Below are 16,519 nucleotides of genomic sequence, written 5' to 3'. Positions count from 1 at the left end.
GGGGGTGATTCTGATAAAGTGAAGTGTTTCGTGGCCGCGGGGAACCTTCGCCCGCGGGCAACTCAGCCAATTAGAATAGTCGGATAGCAGGACCCTATGTCCGCGGTCACCCTAACAGGGAACTACTTATAGCCATCAAGACCTTGGGTAATATGGCAAAACAACTAAATTGAACAACATACTTATTTCCATTGAGAATAAGTACTCGCTATTGAACATCATGGCAACCCCCGACACCACCACCGCCTTCTTCGCCAAGGCGAACAAGTACCTCATGTCCACAGGAGTCCCTATCTCTCCAATCATCATCACCGAAGCCAAAGGCACCTGGTTATATGACACCAACAACCGTCGCATCCTCGACTTTACCTCAGGCCAGATGAGCTCCCTGCTCGGTCACTCCCATCCTGAGATCGTCACCACAATCCAGGGATACGCCGCCAAGCTAGACCACCTCCTCAGCAACATGATCACCCACCCAGTAGTGGACCTAGCTGAGCGTCTCGCCCGATTCCTCCCTCCACCCCTCGAAAGGTCCTTCTTCATAAACACCGGCTCCGAGTCTATCGAAGCTGCCATAAAAATGGCCAAAGCGTACACTGGAAAATTCGAAATTGTCGCCTTCAGCGCCAGTTACCACGGCCTCACCCAGGGCTCAGGATCAGCAACGTATTCCACAGGCCGGAAATGTGGTGGTCCATGCATGCCGGGCCAGCTTGCCTTTCCCGCTCCGTATGCATACCGCTCGCCCTTTCGTAAGGCGGACGGGACGTATGACTGGGAGACGGAGCTGATGTTTGGTTGGTCCATGATTGATCGGCAGAGTGTGGGGTCGCTGGCTGCGTTTGTTATGGAGCCTATTCTGTCGACCGGGGGGATTTTGGAGCTCCCCGATGCCTATTTGCAACGCATGGCGATTGAGTGCAAGAAGCGCGGCATGTTGCTGATCATGGACGAGGCGCAGACAGGAGTCGGTCGCACTGGTCACATGTTTGCATTTGAGCAGGCTGGAATAGTCCCGGATATTCTAGCTTTGTCGAAGACCCTAGGATGCGGCCTTCCTTTGGCATCGGTGAGTACGACAGTCGAGATTGCTCAGGGGTGCGCGGACGCTGGGTTTCTTTGGTTGACGACACACTTAAACGATCCCCTTACTGCGGCGGTGGGGAACAAGGTGTTGGAGATTGTGGAGCGAGAGGATATCTGCCGGAGAGCGAGAGAGCGTGGTGGGCAGTTGAGGGAAGGCCTGCTAAAGCTCCAGAAGAAGTACTGGTGTATTGGGGATGTCCGCGGTCGGGGCCTTTTGCAGGGAATTGAGATCATCTCCGATCGGAGTACTCAGGCTCCTGGGCCGGAGCTAGGTCAGTTGGTTTCAGACAGAGCCATGGCGTGTGGGTTGTCGTGTAATGTTGTTAATCTTCCGGGTATGGGAGGAGTCTTCCGTCTGGCGCCGCCAGTGACGGTGTCAGCGCAAGAAATTGAGGAGGGTCTGAGGGTTCTGGATGAGGCCTTTGCCTATGTAGTTGGCAAGAGTTGAGGTGTTTAGGAGGTAAACTTGATTAGTTATATGAATCTTTTCTGCACGAACTTCACACCCAGCATGTTGTGTCAGACGTAGCCCTCATTTAACAGGACAGGATTAGAGAATGTCGATAGCATGGCAGTTTCATATGTTGGTGGCTTTAAAAACTGTCCAACTGGCAATAACTTGGAGGCTCTGGGAGAACTTAAATCTCATCACCAGGTACTTCGGACGCAATTTCATCGGAGTTCGGTCCATAACGTGGTTATTGTAGCTTGGCAGTGGCTGGTCACACGTCTCATCCATCAATCTCAGGGATTGAAGCACGGAGCAAACAAAGGGGCCCTCTAGCAAAGGTGGCAAGGCATATTGAACCGAGATGGGCATATCTAAAAGGACCTATATAGTGGTCAGTAAGATGAACGAACAATGGGTTTGGAAGTCATACTGCGGAGTGGTGACCATCGGGATTTAAGAGTTTGATTTGGATGGTGAGCGTATGTTCCACACGAAGAAAATTAGTAGAGAGGCTCTGTAGACATTCTTTTGGATCATTTGGCAGGTGAAGCAAGCGGGTTGTAGAATACCAGCATTCTTCATTATCTGATGTTATTCTGTATTCGTCTTCATCCCAACCTCTGGGGTAATAGTCGTCCTTGACTAGTATACGGGACCTGCGGTTGGATACAGACTGTTGTAAGGCTCTGTGTGTCTCTTCAACCTTAGTGTGGATGGTAGCTACCTCGAGCCTTTTGCATAAAGGAATAAATTCAAACTTTATGGGGACAACACTCCCGAAGGTATAGGCCTGAGATGGTAATGAAACACGATAGAGTATCTTCTGCGGCCATGTTTCTTGCATTATCTGTTGGGACACATATCTCTCCGTCGCCTGGCTAGAACCACGCGATATATCGTTTTTGGTCTAGCGGTTAGTGCTTCGACATTATCTATTGAAATTGGCCTTTTAATTGAGACCTCACAAGGCAATATTGCATAATACCTCACCTTCGGCTCGGGTAGCAATAGTGATCTGTACATTGGACGTACCCTGACCCGGGTGTTAGCATGGATACGACGTCCGCCGACTGTGCTGATAGTAGCTTTCAGTTAATATCTGGCATGACAGTCGCCGAGGCCCTCAATAGTGCCTGGTGTGCTGTTGGATAGGCAAAAGGTGAATGGGAACTCGTGGTTTCCAGCTGGTAGAGTAGTTGGTGATGGAGTCCCGGGATAAGGTAAGAAGTTCCAGGTTTGATACATGAATAGCCGCTCCAAGGACGGCATATAATGGTGAGCTTCCTGGGATTCCAGAAAGCTCTGCCAGCTATTCACATAATCAGTTAGTTTGAGTTACACAGATGGAGTGATGGTCGTACTTCATGTAATGCCGCCCTTCAAAGTGCAGCTTGATATCCTTGACACAGAGTGGTTGGTTGAGGCATAACACGACCTTTCCTGTAACATGGCAGTATCCCGTTGATGGTGAGTCCCCAGGAAGCCATATTATATCACTGTCAAGCCTGTTCCACGTCAGTATAACGACCCTTGTTGGGTGTAAATGCTCGCCGTTACCTGATACCAAAGTATGTCGGCGCATTCTCAGGCGGAGATGTTGCTCGGAAGAGGCTAGTTATTGCCATTGCAAATTTTCAATATTCATAGATACTACATTTTGCGTATGCTGGATTCTGCTGCAAGTAGTCATTTATATCTCAACGATGGTAATTACCCTTTTTGTCGATGCCGCCACAGGAGCGGGTAGGTTTCTTCTTTCGGAAATACCGGTATGTGTTTCAGGAAATCGATTCGATCTAGACACGCCCTGTTGATGATAGCAAGTCCTGTGATCATCACAAGTAGTCTTTCTTGGAGAATAAACTCCTTCATGACCGACGCCTTGCCCAATTTGTCACCGGTGTTGCTCTAGGTTTTGAGGTTTTCGCCTCTCAGAAGGTCGGGTTGCGGCAAAAGCCACTCGGTTCTCTCATGTTAAGATGACTATGACATGATTACAATAACACAAATAACCTATGCTGTATGGGTCATATTTCTATCACCGCGGAATGGAATGGGCAAGTAAAGAATATATTTGACCATCTAGCTACCTAAGCTACACGTCGCTCTCTACCACTGATCAGATACGCAGCAGTATGAGTCTCAATTAACGGATCAAGAAGAAATCTTCGGTACGGCTTGAGACGATAACGAACAAACCTACGATCCTTTGTGAGCGAACCAAGAATGAGAAAGTGTTAACGCCATAGTACGTTTCTGTTGCGAAGCTTTCAGAGAACGGCTTCTTGGCCTGGACAAACACCTGTGCTGCTGGAGGACCGAGCAATGACGGAAAAGAGAGCTCGTTATAGTGAGGCGCAGTTGAAAGACTCGATGCCGCGTAAGAGGGTTCGAAAGTTCATTGAAAGAGAATTCCTTTGGCATGCGCTGTACTTCTATTAGAGAGGTAACTTGGACGATTTGGTACTGTAGACAGTTATGGCTTGCCATACCTGGTCTCTTGCCTGGGTGAGGGCCGAAAATCCCATGGAGAGTGTCAACAATCTCATGGCCGTTCTCAACAACGGCGGGATCTTCAGGAAGGAGCATGTTAGTATATTCTTCTTCAGCTATAGCTTAATTACAGAGAAAAGAAAGAAAAAAATATTTAAGAGGTGGATCGGACTGATAGCGGGAATGTCTTCTGAGCTGGCAAGGCGGTCATATAGCTCAAATGAGATAAATCAGTGAGGGACTGTGGATCTTAGTAAATTGCTATTGCTAGAATAATCTAAAGTTCAAGAGCTCTCGTGGCCAATATTCGATCTATGAATCTATGTATGTCGGGTAATCTTTGACATATTTCTCTTTCGATGTAACTCTGATGCGTCGGTGGCTGAACCAGATAGAGATGAAATACGAGGAAGATGGGAGGCCAATTGTTACCCAATCTGGGGAGGGGGTGACAATGCAGAAACGTCAGGAGAAGCCCCTAGAGTCCTTGATTGATACCTACGCATATTCGTGTTTACGAAGTTTAAGGAGTATGTGGGGGGGAGCGGACATAGATCTATTCGAATATAGAAACACAGATAAATAGTGACCCATGCTAGGCGATGATACTTACAGGTGATTAGACATGCCACTTTTCACAGTACTTTCCATGAGTAAGCGCCTGATTAACGCCTAAAGCAAGTCTTTCATTCTTTCATTATATCATTTCCGGTAAACTCATTACTATTGGGACCACCATCCACGCTACTAACTACCCCATCATTCCCCCAGCCCTCGCAACCTTCCTCGCTCGCTGCTGTCGACGATTATGATTCGCCCGACTAGCTTTATTCTCCTCTTTCCTCTGCCGCGCAACAGCAGGGTTACTATTCCCAGGAGTACTACCCTGCTGGCCTGCACCACGTCCCCGACCTCTCCCACCGCGTCCGCGTCCTCCTCTTCCTCTTGAGCTGCTGCTCCCACCTGCCTCACTCTCATCGTCATCTTCAGTTCCAGCACCAGGTCTCCGATACGACGTAGCCGGCAACTCAGGCTGATTCACCCCCCCACCATCAGCAGCACCAATAGCCATCTTATCCTCCAATCTAGCCATCCGTTTCGGATCCCTCGACAACATGACTGCCCACCCCTCGATCGCTTCATCCGTCATGCCGGTTTCGCGCTTAAGCGAAGCGCGGGGCTGTGAGCGTCTTGTGGCAGAGTCGCGCGCAAACAGGGCCGGATTGGATTTATATGTGCGGTAGAGGGAGAGTTCTGCCTCTTGTTGTTGCTCTGCTGCGGCCTTGGCATCGTCGGTGGTGGTGTCATCAATGGTTCCGCCGACGTCGGCAATGTCGTAGGTATCGTCGCGTTCGTCGTCGTCGGAGTCAAAGGTGGCCAGGGCGGAAAGAATAGCAGCTTTGTTCGCGGAGTGGTGGGTGCGGTCGGCGAGGAGGTCGTCGGCTTGGGTGGTGTTGGTGCGGCGGCCGTGGTGGAGGGTAGACTGGTCAGATAGTTCGGCAAGGTCAACGTCGTTGTCAAAGATGTTTTTGCGGGCTGGGAGGGTTAGCTCTGTAGGTGGTAGTGTTGGGCGGGGTGGAAGAGGGTCGTGTGGGATGGTTGAGGTTGACGTTGATGTAGGAAGTTGTTCGGATTTGTCGAGAGTGCGAATCTCAGAGGGGATGGAGTCGTCGAGGAGATGCGAGACGATTGTTACGGGGTCGTCATTGTAGTGGTCTAGCAAGCGGGTGATGTAGCCGGAGCCTAGGTCGGGGAAAAGATCTTGGACTTGAGTGATCAAAGACATGCGGTGAATGTGCATGTCTTCGGGTGCGGGGAGATTCGTAGCAGCGCGGCCTTTGCCTTTGTCGAGGAGTCGCTTCTTTTGTTTTTGATGGCGACGGTGGAAGACCTTTGTTTCTTCTTGGTAGGTTCGTAGACTGGTGAGGAGGTCTTGGCCTCGTTTCTGGGGGTGGGTGCTGAGATGGCGGGCGAGACGGACTAGGAGGTCTGTACTGCATATGACGTCGGATAGGAGGGTGGGCTCCTTTTTCGTTGTTGAGGATCCGACGCCAGCGCTGGATTTTAGACTGTATAGCTGGTCCAGCAGCGCGGAGAGGTTCAGCTTGGGGCCCTTCAGAAGCGATGCTAGACCAACGTAGACGTTCGCTACGAGGACGCTACGGATATCCGCTCGTTTGTGTGTTTGGTATGCATCGGCGAATGTGTCCAGAAAGTCAGATCCGGTCATGAGCACCTGGCCGCAACCGGGGAGTGCGGACGCCAGGATAGTCAAGAGGCGAATGTCAGAGAGGATAGCCGTAGACTTCGTGGGGTTGAGCGAGGCAAGCTCTCTGATAATCTTCGTCTTGGCCTTCTCAAGGTTGGATGTTATTGTATCTTGATGCTTGTTCCAGGCATCAGACAATAGTCGCTTCATGGCAGCGCTCGAAGGGTAGGTGCAACACATGTTCGCAAGGACATGTACATCAAGCAGCTCAGACGGTGTTGCAGAGGCATCCAGAAGGAACCTCCTCGTCAACAAGAAGCAAAGCTTCCGTAATGATCGCGCTTTAAGCCCGGCATGGAAGCCAGATGAGCCATTGGTGGCAGATTGATGATAGAAGGAGGTCAAGAAGGTCAAGGCAGTTTCATCGTGGGCGGCAATTTCTTTGAATTGGGAATCAGGAGCTTCAATGCGTACTTGCAGAAGCAAGATCCACGCATCTATATAGAGCTCCCATTCGTTGGGTGGTACGGTGCTCTGCACCTCCGGGGGTGGAACCGGTGCCAAAGGAGGTAGTGGTTCCGGCATGACGCAGTGGATGGGCTTTGTCGACCGTCAATGTCGGAAAATGTAAACTGAATTAGACTATTTATGCTTGAACGTTGGAAGCAGACCACACGCCTGGACCATCCACCGATATCGTCACTGGCGATCCATCAGCCCCTCTGGCGGCTGCAAAATTCAGTGCGGATCCTGACGTCAGGTGACTTGAGCCTCGGCCTCCGCTCTGTTGCGGGGACGGAGATGGCCGCAGTTACATAGTACCTGCATGGAGACAAAGCAGATCTGCACTTTATTTATTGTGAATATGTTTGCAAATTATAGATGAATTTAGAAAATCTGATATGAATAGGAGATACTAAATAATTTACTACTATTGCTAGTAGCCAACAGATTCTACTCAAGCGCTGTCTAATACAATAAAATTGAGATCTATACAATGATGTCATCATGCATGCAACAGAAAAATACAATATTACTTACACAGCTCTAATGAATGATTTAATTTTCATATACTCTCTACCTTCTAGTGAATATTATTGACTGAGACAGTTGTCATATATCGGATTTGGCCGACATACTTTGTGTGGCTAAGCATTTGTGGAAACTTTCCTTCCCACCCCGGATCTTGGCTTCACTTCAGGGACGTCTAGCTCTTCCTTGAAACTCATTATGTAGCAAACAGCAGCTAGAGGAGGCGAACATTCTGACGCACAACTCCCATAACAAAGAATCCCCCCCTCTTTAGTAGTCTTTCAGTAACTCGTTTATCGCAAACTATCCACGCCATACCCCGATCATTATGTAATAGCTCCGAACCAAAGGGTTGACCAGTTGCCCTATACAGCCAACACGGATACTGAGCCGAAACTCACTAGAAATAGCTGGACAATGTTGTAAGAAGGTTGCATAAATCTGTGCATAGTGACTACAAAAAAGGACAATGACACGAGTCCATCGTGGATGCCATTGGGCCCAGCTGCAAAGACTCCCTCCGGACCCGAAGTAGACCGGATCCGAGGGCCACTCCGGGCAACCCTGTAAAACTACTCCTGTTCCGTAATCGATGGATAATGACATCTGAAACGCGCGAGGGTACTTAGATGCCCTGGGCCTCTCTGAAAATCCAAAATGAGGCCAGATGAATAGTGCCCAGAAATCTTGGCTGGCTCAAGAGTTCGATACACGGCCGCTGGTGTCTTCAATCAGCAGTATGCGCGTTCTCGTAATTGGCGGGACCGGACGATGTGGCAGGCTTGTCATTGACGAGCTGCTGGGACGAGGTAGGCACCTGCTACTTTATAATACGTACGACGTGGTGATGAATATAGCTAATATGTCCAAGGCCACCAGGTCACTACCCTAGCCCGAACACCTGATGCGCTGGGTGGTCCACGACCCGGTCTAGATGTTATCCAAGGTTAGTACATGATGAAGTCTTGCTGCTGCTATTGCTTCGATTGAAAAGTGTTCCACGGCTGACATGTCTCAGGCACTCCGATGAACCTAGATGACGTACGAGCCGCGTTCAATACAGACAAGCCCGACGTGGTGATTGTAACGCTGAATGCGCCTCGAGCGAGCGATAGTCCGTTTGCTGCCGCCATCTCCCCCCCTCGTTTAATGGCCGACTGCAACGCCAATGTAGTGGCTGCAATGAAAGAGTTTGGGGTCCGCAAGACTGTGATTCTGCAGGCATTCGGGGTGGGAGCATCCTGGACTAATCTGCACATCCTACTGCGCCTACTCATGAAGACATCTAATATGTCACATCAGTACGATGATCACAACGAAACAGAAAGGGAAGTCCTGGCCAGCGGGGTCGGTTATGTATTTGTGAGGCCGTCGCGGCTAGTCGAAACGGACGAAACTGCCATCAAGGTGTGGCCGGATGACGGCAAGGGAGTTCCCATGATGGCCAGTACAAGTCGGATCAGCGTGGCACGATACTTGGTCGATGTGGCCGAGAGTGATGAATGGGATAATACGGCTCCAGTTATCACCAACTGAATCGAATCGGGATCGGGACGGGAGGTGGAGATGTTGCGGGGGTGGAGATTGGTGTTGTTTAATCGTTTGTCTGTTTTGCTTGTGGGATTTCTGGGTCAAAGTGGGTATGTATAATATTGATGATGTGATAATATTCCCGGCAGGTATACGGTATTCCTGGATGTGTAATGATAATGAGGAAATTGAATAAGGCATGCATTATGTGAAATTAGGGAATTGGTTTTCATTTACTACATAAATAATGCAGGCACTGCATAATACCTTGATGATGTAAAATGTGGCTGTCCGGAACATTTATTGTTCCATCAGTTACTTGACCACATGATATTAGTGGCTTATCACGGATGAGTCATAATCGAGATCGACACCAGATCCGGCATCGGCGGTGGCGCGAGCCAATCAAGGGGAAGGTAAAAGAAAAGTGCCACTAGCATATGGCACAGAAAATTGCTCGTCGTTGAGTCTCTGTCACTTCCCTCTGCTATCATCCAAGTAACCGGCGTGACAATGGTGAGGCAGCTTGTTTGGCAGCGGGCTACCGCCTCTCAGAGGGTAAGTCGTGCCGTTATCAGCCCGATTGACTCCCTAGCAGCTTGGACTGACCACTCCACTTCCCCGTATTATAGTTGGCCCCGAAGTGCCTCTCTCCGCAACGACTGTTCAGTCGCCGTGGCCTGGCCACGGAGGCTTCTCCGGCAGCCTCCTCCCGCTTGCCTCCCTACCCGAAGATCGTTCAGAACCTCGAAAACGTCCGTCGCGTGCTTGGTCAGGACCGCAACTTGACCCTGGCGGAGAAGATCCTCTACGCCCATCTGGACAACCCCGAGGAGTCCCTTCTGACCGGCACCAACAATGGCCGTGACATTCGCGGCAAGGCCAACTTGAAGTTGAAGCCTGACCGCGTGGCGATGCAGGATGCGTCGGCCCAGATGGCTCTTTTGCAGTTCATGTCTTGCGGTCTCCCCTCGACGGCCGTGCCCGCGAGTATCCACTGCGACCACATGATTGTTGGTGAGCGTGGTGCTGATACTGATCTGCCGGCATCCATCAAGGGTAACAGCGAGGTGTTCGACTTCCTGGAGAGTGCCGCCAAGCGCTATGGAATTGAGTTCTGGCCCCCTGGTGCCGGTATCATTCACCAGAGCGTTCTGGAGAACTACGCTGCCCCGGGTCTGATGATGCTGGGAACTGACAGTCACACCCCCAACGCCGGTGGTCTGGGTGCCATTGCCATTGGTGTCGGTGGTGCGGATGCTGTTGATGCGCTGGTTGACGCCCCTTGGGAGCTCAAGGCGCCCCGCGTCCTGGGTGTGCGTCTGGAGGGCAAGCTCAACGGCTGGGCTGCCCCCAAGGACATCATCCTCCACTTGGCCGGTAAGCTCACCGTCCGTGGTGGAACCGGCTTCATCATTGAGTACCACGGACCTGGTCTGGAGACCCTGAGCTGCACTGGTATGGCCACCATCTGTAACATGGGTGCCGAGGTGGGCGCGACGACCTCCGTGTTCCCCTTCTCCCCCAACCACGTTCCCTACCTGCAGGCGACTCACCGGGCTGATGTTGCCCGTGCCGCCTCTGAGATCGCCGGTTCCGGTCCCAGGAACCTGCTCCGTGCCGATGGCGGTGCGGAGTATGACCAGCTGATCACCATCGACCTGTCGACGCTGGAGCCTCACATCAACGGTCCCTTCACCCCCGATTTCTCCGTTCCCTTGTCTGCTTTCGCCGACACCGTTCGTGAGAAGCAATGGCCCGAGTCCCTTGGTGCGGGTCTGATTGGTAGCTGCACAAACAGTTCCTACGAGGACATGACCCGTGCGGAGAACCTGGTCAAGCAGGCCTCTGCCGCCGGTCTTCAGCCCAAGTCCGATTTCTTCATCACTCCCGGTAGTGAGCAGATTCGCGCCACCCTGGACCGCGATCAGACTCTGTCGACCTTCTCCCAGGCTGGCGGTACCGTCCTGGCCAACGCCTGCGGTCCCTGCATTGGTCAGTGGAAGCGCACAGACGGTGTCCCCAAGGGCGAGGACAACGCCATCCTTACCTCCTACAACCGTAACTTCCCCGGTCGTAACGACGGTAACCGGAGAACCATGAACTTCCTGGCCTCCCCTGAGCTCGTCACCGCCATGGTTTACTCTGGAAGCACCACCTTCAACCCCATGACCGACAGCATTACCACCCCCAGCGGTGAGGATTTCCGCTTCCAACCTCCCACCGGCTACGCTCTTCCCAGTGACGGCTTTGCCGACGGTAACCCTGACTTCCAGCCCACTGCCGCTGTGCCCGATCCCTCTTGCGAGGTGATTGTCTCCCCCACCTCGGATCGTCTGGCCCTTCTGGAGCCCTTCGCTCCTTTCCCCAAGGGCGACCTTTCCGGCCTCAAGGTTCTGTACAAGGTCCGTGGCCAGTGCACGACTGACACCATCTCGGCGGCTGGTCCGTGGTTGAAGTACAAGGGTCACCTGCCCAACATCTCCGCCAACACCCTGATCGGTGCCGTCAACGCCGCCACCGGTGAGACCAACGTTGCCTACGACGAGGACGGCAAGCAGTACTCCATTCCGGACCTGGCCGCCCAGTGGAAGGCCAACGGTGTTGAGTGGCTGGTTGTGGCCGAGGAGAACTACGGTGAGGGTAGTGCACGTGAGCACGCTGCCCTGCAGCCCCGTTACCTGGGTGGACGCATCATCGTGGCCAAGAGCTTTGCCCGTATCCACGAGACGAACCTGAAGAAGCAGGGTGTCGTTCCCTTGACTTTCGAGAACCCGGCCGACTATGACAAGATTGATGCTTGTGACCAGGTGGCCACCGAGGGACTGTATGAGGTCTTGCAGGCTGGTGGACAGGGCTCCATCCAGCTGCAGGTGACCAAGCGCAGCGGCGAGTCGCTGGTGATCCCCGTCAAGCACACTCTCAGTCCGGACCAGTGTGCTTTTGTCCTGGCCGGTAGTGCGTTGAACTTGTTGGCTCAGAAGGCCAACAAGAAAAGTGCTTGATTAATGGGTGATGGGTGAAAATTAAGCGAAGTGTACATATATCCACTGTTGGTGTTTTGTTTTATCTACTTTCGAGCGTTATATTAGTAGATTATGTTAGACAATGAACTGTCTAGACTTGATTCGTGCATCCTAGCAAGTAGCTGCTATATAAGTATAACCAAGAGCTCAGCAACGCGTATAAAGCAAGCCAAAAGCAGCTATTCCATCCAACCCAACTATCTGACCACCAAGTAATGAGTGTCCCCTACTTCCCATCATAAGCCCACTCTCTCCCCAACTCCAACCTCCCCTTCTCTATCTCCTCGACTCCCACAAACTCAGGTTTAATATACCTCGCCGTCAACGCAAACCTCAACCTCTTATCCGGAATAACCGAATGCTACACAATCAGCATCCCAACCACCCTAAACGGACATATTCATAGAGCGAGACCGACAGGGACAAAGAAAGAAGGGATAAATCATACCTCAAAAAACTTCTGCAACCCCTCCCCATACATAACCACCAAATCACCATGATTCACCTCCATCTTAATACACGGCGTCGCCTCCCCTCCCCTACCAGTACCGCCTTTCTTCATACTCAACCCCTCACGCCTCAGCTCATCATACCCCTCGCGATCAATACTCCCACTCAGCAACCCCACCTTAAGCTCCCTCCGTCGGAGATAATTCTTGCATCCAGGCAAGACCGGATCCTCTTCGAGGAGTTTCTTCGCTCTGCTGTAACCATGGTAGTATTTGTATTTCATGCGCACGAGCATGGTGGATTTTGCGCCTAAAGAGAGGGTGGAGATCGTTGGGCCGAGGGAGGATTCGCCGTCGTCGTGGTACTATCCATAGAGTGAATATTTTTCTGGAGGGAGATTTTGGGAGCCCCGGAAAGAGGGCAAGGGAGAGATGTACGTACCCCGATTCTCATATCCTCCAGATACCCCAACAGGAGCATTTCGTTTGGCGGAAGGAAGGTATCCCCAGCGGCGAGATGGGCTTGCTTGCTGGCCCAGGTTAAGCGGCCCATGGCTCGCAGGATTGGGGGACAGGCTTCCTTGAAGGATTTTGAGGAGACGGAGACGACGTATTTGTATGGCATGCCCTGTTTCATTTTTAAATTAGGTTCTGGTGTGCGAATGGTAGGAAGGTTATGAACGCACATAATTAACAGCGAAATGAGCAGTCAGTGTCCCGGCAACTACATACACTATTAGCATTCAATATTTCATCCGCATAGACAAGAAGATAGATAGCTCACCCACACTCTGCGCCAACGGATACCTCCTCAACCCTAGCTCCTCACACTGCAACTGTCCAAACAACTCATCCGGCCCATTACACCGGGTATTTATTTCGCGATTCGTAACTAAATGCATGATACTCCCCACTCCGGGAATAGTATACGTGAGCTTTCTATACGGATAAAGAGATACATCGTCAACCTCCGGAACCATGAACTTTGCATCCCAGCTAAGCGCACGCTTAATAGGGCTTGTTTCTATGTCATCGATCACCCATCGCAGAGCGATAGGTCGTATGGGTAGAATGTGCTCAAAAGGACACTTCCACTCCCCGTCCCTGTCCCTGACGGAATCATCATCCGCGCATCGCCATCCCCACCAATACCGCCGGGAAATGCACCGCCTGCAGAGGGGACATATGATCCCTTTCCAAGTAATCCTCTTCGACAACGCATCGCTATCAGCATACTTCAATGAGGAAAGTAAGTCCGGCACGAGGCTGTGATGTGGCTGGATGGTTGGGTCCAGGGGAAGACGGGATTTGAGGAATTTCTCGTGGAAGGTGAGATCCGCTGGTGCTGAAGACGAGCCACTGATCATCCAGAAGAGTTTACAAGATGGCTGCAGACACATCCATCCTTCATCGTATATGCGTATGCTGTGCTGATCGCACGCTTCGCAGCGGGCTTGCTCTGCCTGCATCGCATAATCCCTCTTCTTCCTCTCCAGAGGAGGCCGGGAATGCTTCGCAGCCCACCAGCTCTTACTACCCAGATCCAACTTCTCGAACCGGACCTTCGCACCCGTTCTTCTACCGATGCGTTCGTACCACACGTGTGTGATCCGGAAATACGCCATGACGTTGTATCTGTACGGGAGGGGTCTGTTAAGAAGAGTGTTGCGGTTCCCTGTAGGGTTATCAACATTGCAATGCGAAATGCGGCACGGCCTACTCACCAATCACAATCCCCACTGGAACCTTCAGCTCCATACTATTCAGTATACTGCTCATCGCCGCACTGTCGCCATCTTGATCCTTGATGAGCACCAAGTTCCCGTTTGCATCCTTGGTGCAGCCGCCTCCGCTGGACATGATATTGTCAGTGACCACCATAGATCTTGATATATGAAATGGGATGGAACATACACACGAGTAATAACCACCTCATCATCCAAATAAGACCGTATCCCGCAGTCCGCATCGATCAGGAACCCCCAGCATATGTTCCCGTTATGGTAGACTCCGCCTTGCACGGAGCGGAACCAGGGCAGGGCGTCGCAGAGTTCGGGTCTGTTCTGGTCATGATTTATATGGATTAATATGTTCTAGGAAGAGGGTGGTGGGTATGCGTACCTCGGCCCAGGCTGGGGGGTGGCCTTCTGTTTCTTGTTCTTGGCGTTCCGGGTGAGGGTATGAGTTGGTATGCGCTGCGGGATTGATTATACGGGTGGAGGTAGTGATCTTTGTAGGGTGATGCTTTCGAGGTCGTGTAATGCGTCCTGAGGTTACGGGTTGGGGCTGGGGTTTGCTTGTCGCTGTTGCCCTAATGGGTCTTTTGGGGCTCATGATGGATGGCGTATAGATAGGTAGTTAATGAGTGGTTGTGTGGGGATATATAAAAAGAGAGTATACTATTTCGAAGGAGTAGTTGGAAGAATGGTCTGGTAGTAAATAGTGTCAAGTCTATGCGAAGTGTGGTTAGCTGGTAGTCGTGGTCATAAGCTATTGTGTAGTCATGACGGAGGGGTGAGGATATCAGCATAGCGTCATCAAGTGCTTAAATGTGAGGGTCAAAAGAGCTGAGGGTAAGTTCTTTCTAAGAGTGAGAGTTAAATATGAGCCCGATCTGGGGGAAGCTGTAGTATGCAGAGGATGTAGTCTTTATGGTATGAAATACTCCGATCTATACAATATCTAGGTAAAGTTGGTGTCTCTCACAGTACATCTACTTCCCAAACACATCCTTCTGTTCGGGTACCAACGTAATCATCTTCCCCGTTTCCACGCCGGAGCGCAGGTTATTCAACACGAGCAACTCCATCTCCCGTTGCGTCTCATAAGTCATGGTACCAATATGCGGCAACAGCATGACCCGGGGGTTGTTCACCAACCCCGGCTCGATTGCGGGTTCATTCTCGTAGACATCCAGTCCAGCCGACCATACCTAAATCATCACATTAGCCGGGTTACCCTTACTTTCAAAGAAGAATTTAACTAACCTTGCCCGACTCCAGCGCCTCAACCAAGGCCTTCTCATCAATCAGCGCTCCACGCGCCGTGTTGACAATGATGACCCCATCCTTCATCTTCTGAAACTCTAGCTTGCCGATAATGTGACGAGTGGACGCATTGAGCGCCAGGTTCAAACTCAACACATCAGCGTTAGCGAGTAGCTCATCAAACGAGACGTAGGTCGCTCCGTCCTCGAGTTCCGGGGACAGACGCGACCGGTTATGGTACTGGATGGTCATTCCGAAGGCGCGCGCGCGACGAGCCACCTCCTGCAACTCATTAATGTGATGCTCCTCGGGTCCTGAGTGCTGAACTTACACGGCCGATTCCTCCCATGCCGAGAATCCCAAGCACCTTGTTCTGGGGATCATGTCCGAGGCCAGTTTGACCGAGGAACTTTCCTATTCCATGGTTATATTGAGTGGTGACTGGGTTGACATGGATAGGCTCACCTTCGCGGAGCGACGAGACGGGAATGTATGCCTGTCGCAATGCGCCGATCATTAGGAAGATGGCCACGTCGGCGGTGGCGTTGTTGACTGCAACGGGGGTGCTAGAGACAGCAATTCCTGGGATGGTTAGTGTGCGCCATGCTAGGAGGAGAGGTTGTGTGTACCTTTCTTTGTGCAGGCCGCGACGTCGATGTTATCGTAGCCTGCGCCATTGTGGGCAATGTACTTGAGTGAGGAGGGCAGGACGGAAACTAGTTCTGCGTCGAAAGGGCCGGTGAACTAAAGCGCTTTAGCTATTTCCTTAAGTCTATCGTCATGAAGTCTGCCCACCTTCGTAGAAGTATTGGAGCGATAGATGGCAACAACATCGTCGTACTGGCCGTCGCGACAGTTTCGGAGAAAGTCCTCGCGAGTCCCGGAGGGGAATTCCTTCAAGGTCAGAATAGAGGAGAGATCATTCCATTCGGGGATGGAATGGGTGATGGCACCGATCAGCAATGCGGCAGGCATGATGGCGATGATGTCAAGGAAAAGAGTATCCTGCGGGGAGAAGAGGGGAAGGAAAGGAAGAAGAAAAGAAGAACAGACAAGATGTGAGGGATATACAACGGGGAATATCCGATTAATCAGGGCATTTATGAATGGCCGGTGGAGGTAGATCCACCATTTGGCGTGGGGGGAGACTCTTGATTACTATGTAATCTAGAAAGATATCATCCAGCGATAATAACGCAATAATACAGCAATAACCAGATAGAAAAGAGGGTATGCGGGGTCGGCCATCCAAT

At 51.4% G+C, this 16,519-nt stretch overlaps 6 protein-coding genes across 6 annotated transcripts; 3 read left to right on the top strand and 3 right to left on the bottom strand.

Annotated features, from left to right (window-relative positions):
• Positions 1–181: 181 nt before the first annotated feature.
• On the top strand, positions 182–1,537 carry BO87DRAFT_353468 (aspartate aminotransferase family protein; the record flags this gene model as incomplete). The annotated part of the gene is made up of 1 exon (XM_025621242.1): positions 182–1,537. The coding sequence occupies exon 1, from the start codon at positions 221–223 to the stop codon at positions 1,535–1,537; it is 1,317 nt and encodes a 438-aa protein (XP_025482591.1). The 5' UTR covers positions 182–220.
• Positions 1,538–1,682: 145 nt separating this feature from the next.
• BO87DRAFT_394748 (arrestin family protein) lies at positions 1,683–3,165 on the bottom strand (the record flags this gene model as incomplete). Its single annotated transcript, XM_025625142.1, has 7 exons — positions 1,683–1,726; positions 1,756–1,921; positions 1,971–2,387; positions 2,531–2,610; positions 2,650–2,849; positions 2,902–3,045; positions 3,098–3,165. 7 exons carry the CDS (start codon positions 3,163–3,165, stop codon positions 1,683–1,685), a joined length of 1,119 nt encoding a protein of 372 aa, XP_025482590.1.
• A 773-nt stretch (positions 3,166–3,938) lies between these two features.
• BO87DRAFT_456808 (CUE domain protein) lies at positions 3,939–6,931 on the bottom strand (the record flags this gene model as incomplete). The annotated part of the gene is made up of 3 exons (XM_025628754.1): positions 4,997–6,931; positions 4,033–4,113; positions 3,939–3,967 (listed from the first exon to the last, which is right to left on the bottom strand). The coding sequence occupies exons 1-3, from the start codon at positions 6,825–6,827 to the stop codon at positions 3,939–3,941; spliced, it is 1,941 nt and encodes a 646-aa protein (XP_025482589.1). The 5' UTR covers positions 6,828–6,931.
• A 1,082-nt stretch (positions 6,932–8,013) lies between these two features.
• On the top strand, positions 8,014–8,989 carry BO87DRAFT_404781 (NAD(P)-dependent oxidoreductase; the record flags this gene model as incomplete). The annotated part of the gene is made up of 3 exons (XM_025625887.1): positions 8,014–8,083; positions 8,146–8,202; positions 8,293–8,989. 3 exons carry the CDS (start codon positions 8,014–8,016, stop codon positions 8,808–8,810), a joined length of 645 nt encoding a protein of 214 aa, XP_025482588.1. The 3' UTR covers positions 8,811–8,989.
• A 277-nt stretch (positions 8,990–9,266) lies between these two features.
• On the top strand, positions 9,267–11,930 carry BO87DRAFT_353462 (aconitate hydratase ACO2). The gene is made up of 2 exons (XM_025621241.1): positions 9,267–9,362; positions 9,437–11,930. Exons 1-2 carry the CDS (start codon positions 9,318–9,320, stop codon positions 11,807–11,809), a joined length of 2,418 nt encoding a protein of 805 aa, XP_025482587.1. The 5' UTR covers positions 9,267–9,317; the 3' UTR covers positions 11,810–11,930.
• Positions 11,931–12,056: 126 nt separating this feature from the next.
• On the bottom strand, positions 12,057–16,437 carry BO87DRAFT_404779 (hybrid D-mandelate dehydrogenase-like dehydrogenase/2OG-Fe(II) oxygenase; the record flags this gene model as incomplete). Its single annotated transcript, XM_025625886.1, has 14 exons — positions 16,062–16,437; positions 15,896–16,010; positions 15,732–15,848; positions 15,598–15,680; positions 15,267–15,548; positions 15,026–15,211; positions 14,493–14,546; positions 14,401–14,438; positions 14,194–14,337; positions 14,004–14,131; positions 13,068–13,954; positions 12,722–12,907; positions 12,279–12,644; positions 12,057–12,191 (listed from the first exon to the last, which is right to left on the bottom strand). The coding sequence occupies exons 1-14, from the start codon at positions 16,239–16,241 to the stop codon at positions 12,057–12,059; spliced, it is 2,901 nt and encodes a 966-aa protein (XP_025482586.1). The 5' UTR covers positions 16,242–16,437.
• Between the last annotated feature and the right edge of the window lie 82 nt (positions 16,438–16,519).

This window comes from Aspergillus neoniger (assembly GCF_003184625.1).
Source record: "Aspergillus neoniger CBS 115656 unplaced genomic scaffold BO87scaffold_7, whole genome shotgun sequence".
Taxonomy (NCBI): Eukaryota; Fungi; Ascomycota; class Eurotiomycetes; order Eurotiales; family Aspergillaceae; genus Aspergillus; species Aspergillus neoniger.
The sequence above is the reverse complement of the archived record's forward strand: the minus strand, read 5'-3'. Positions and strand labels throughout refer to the sequence as shown.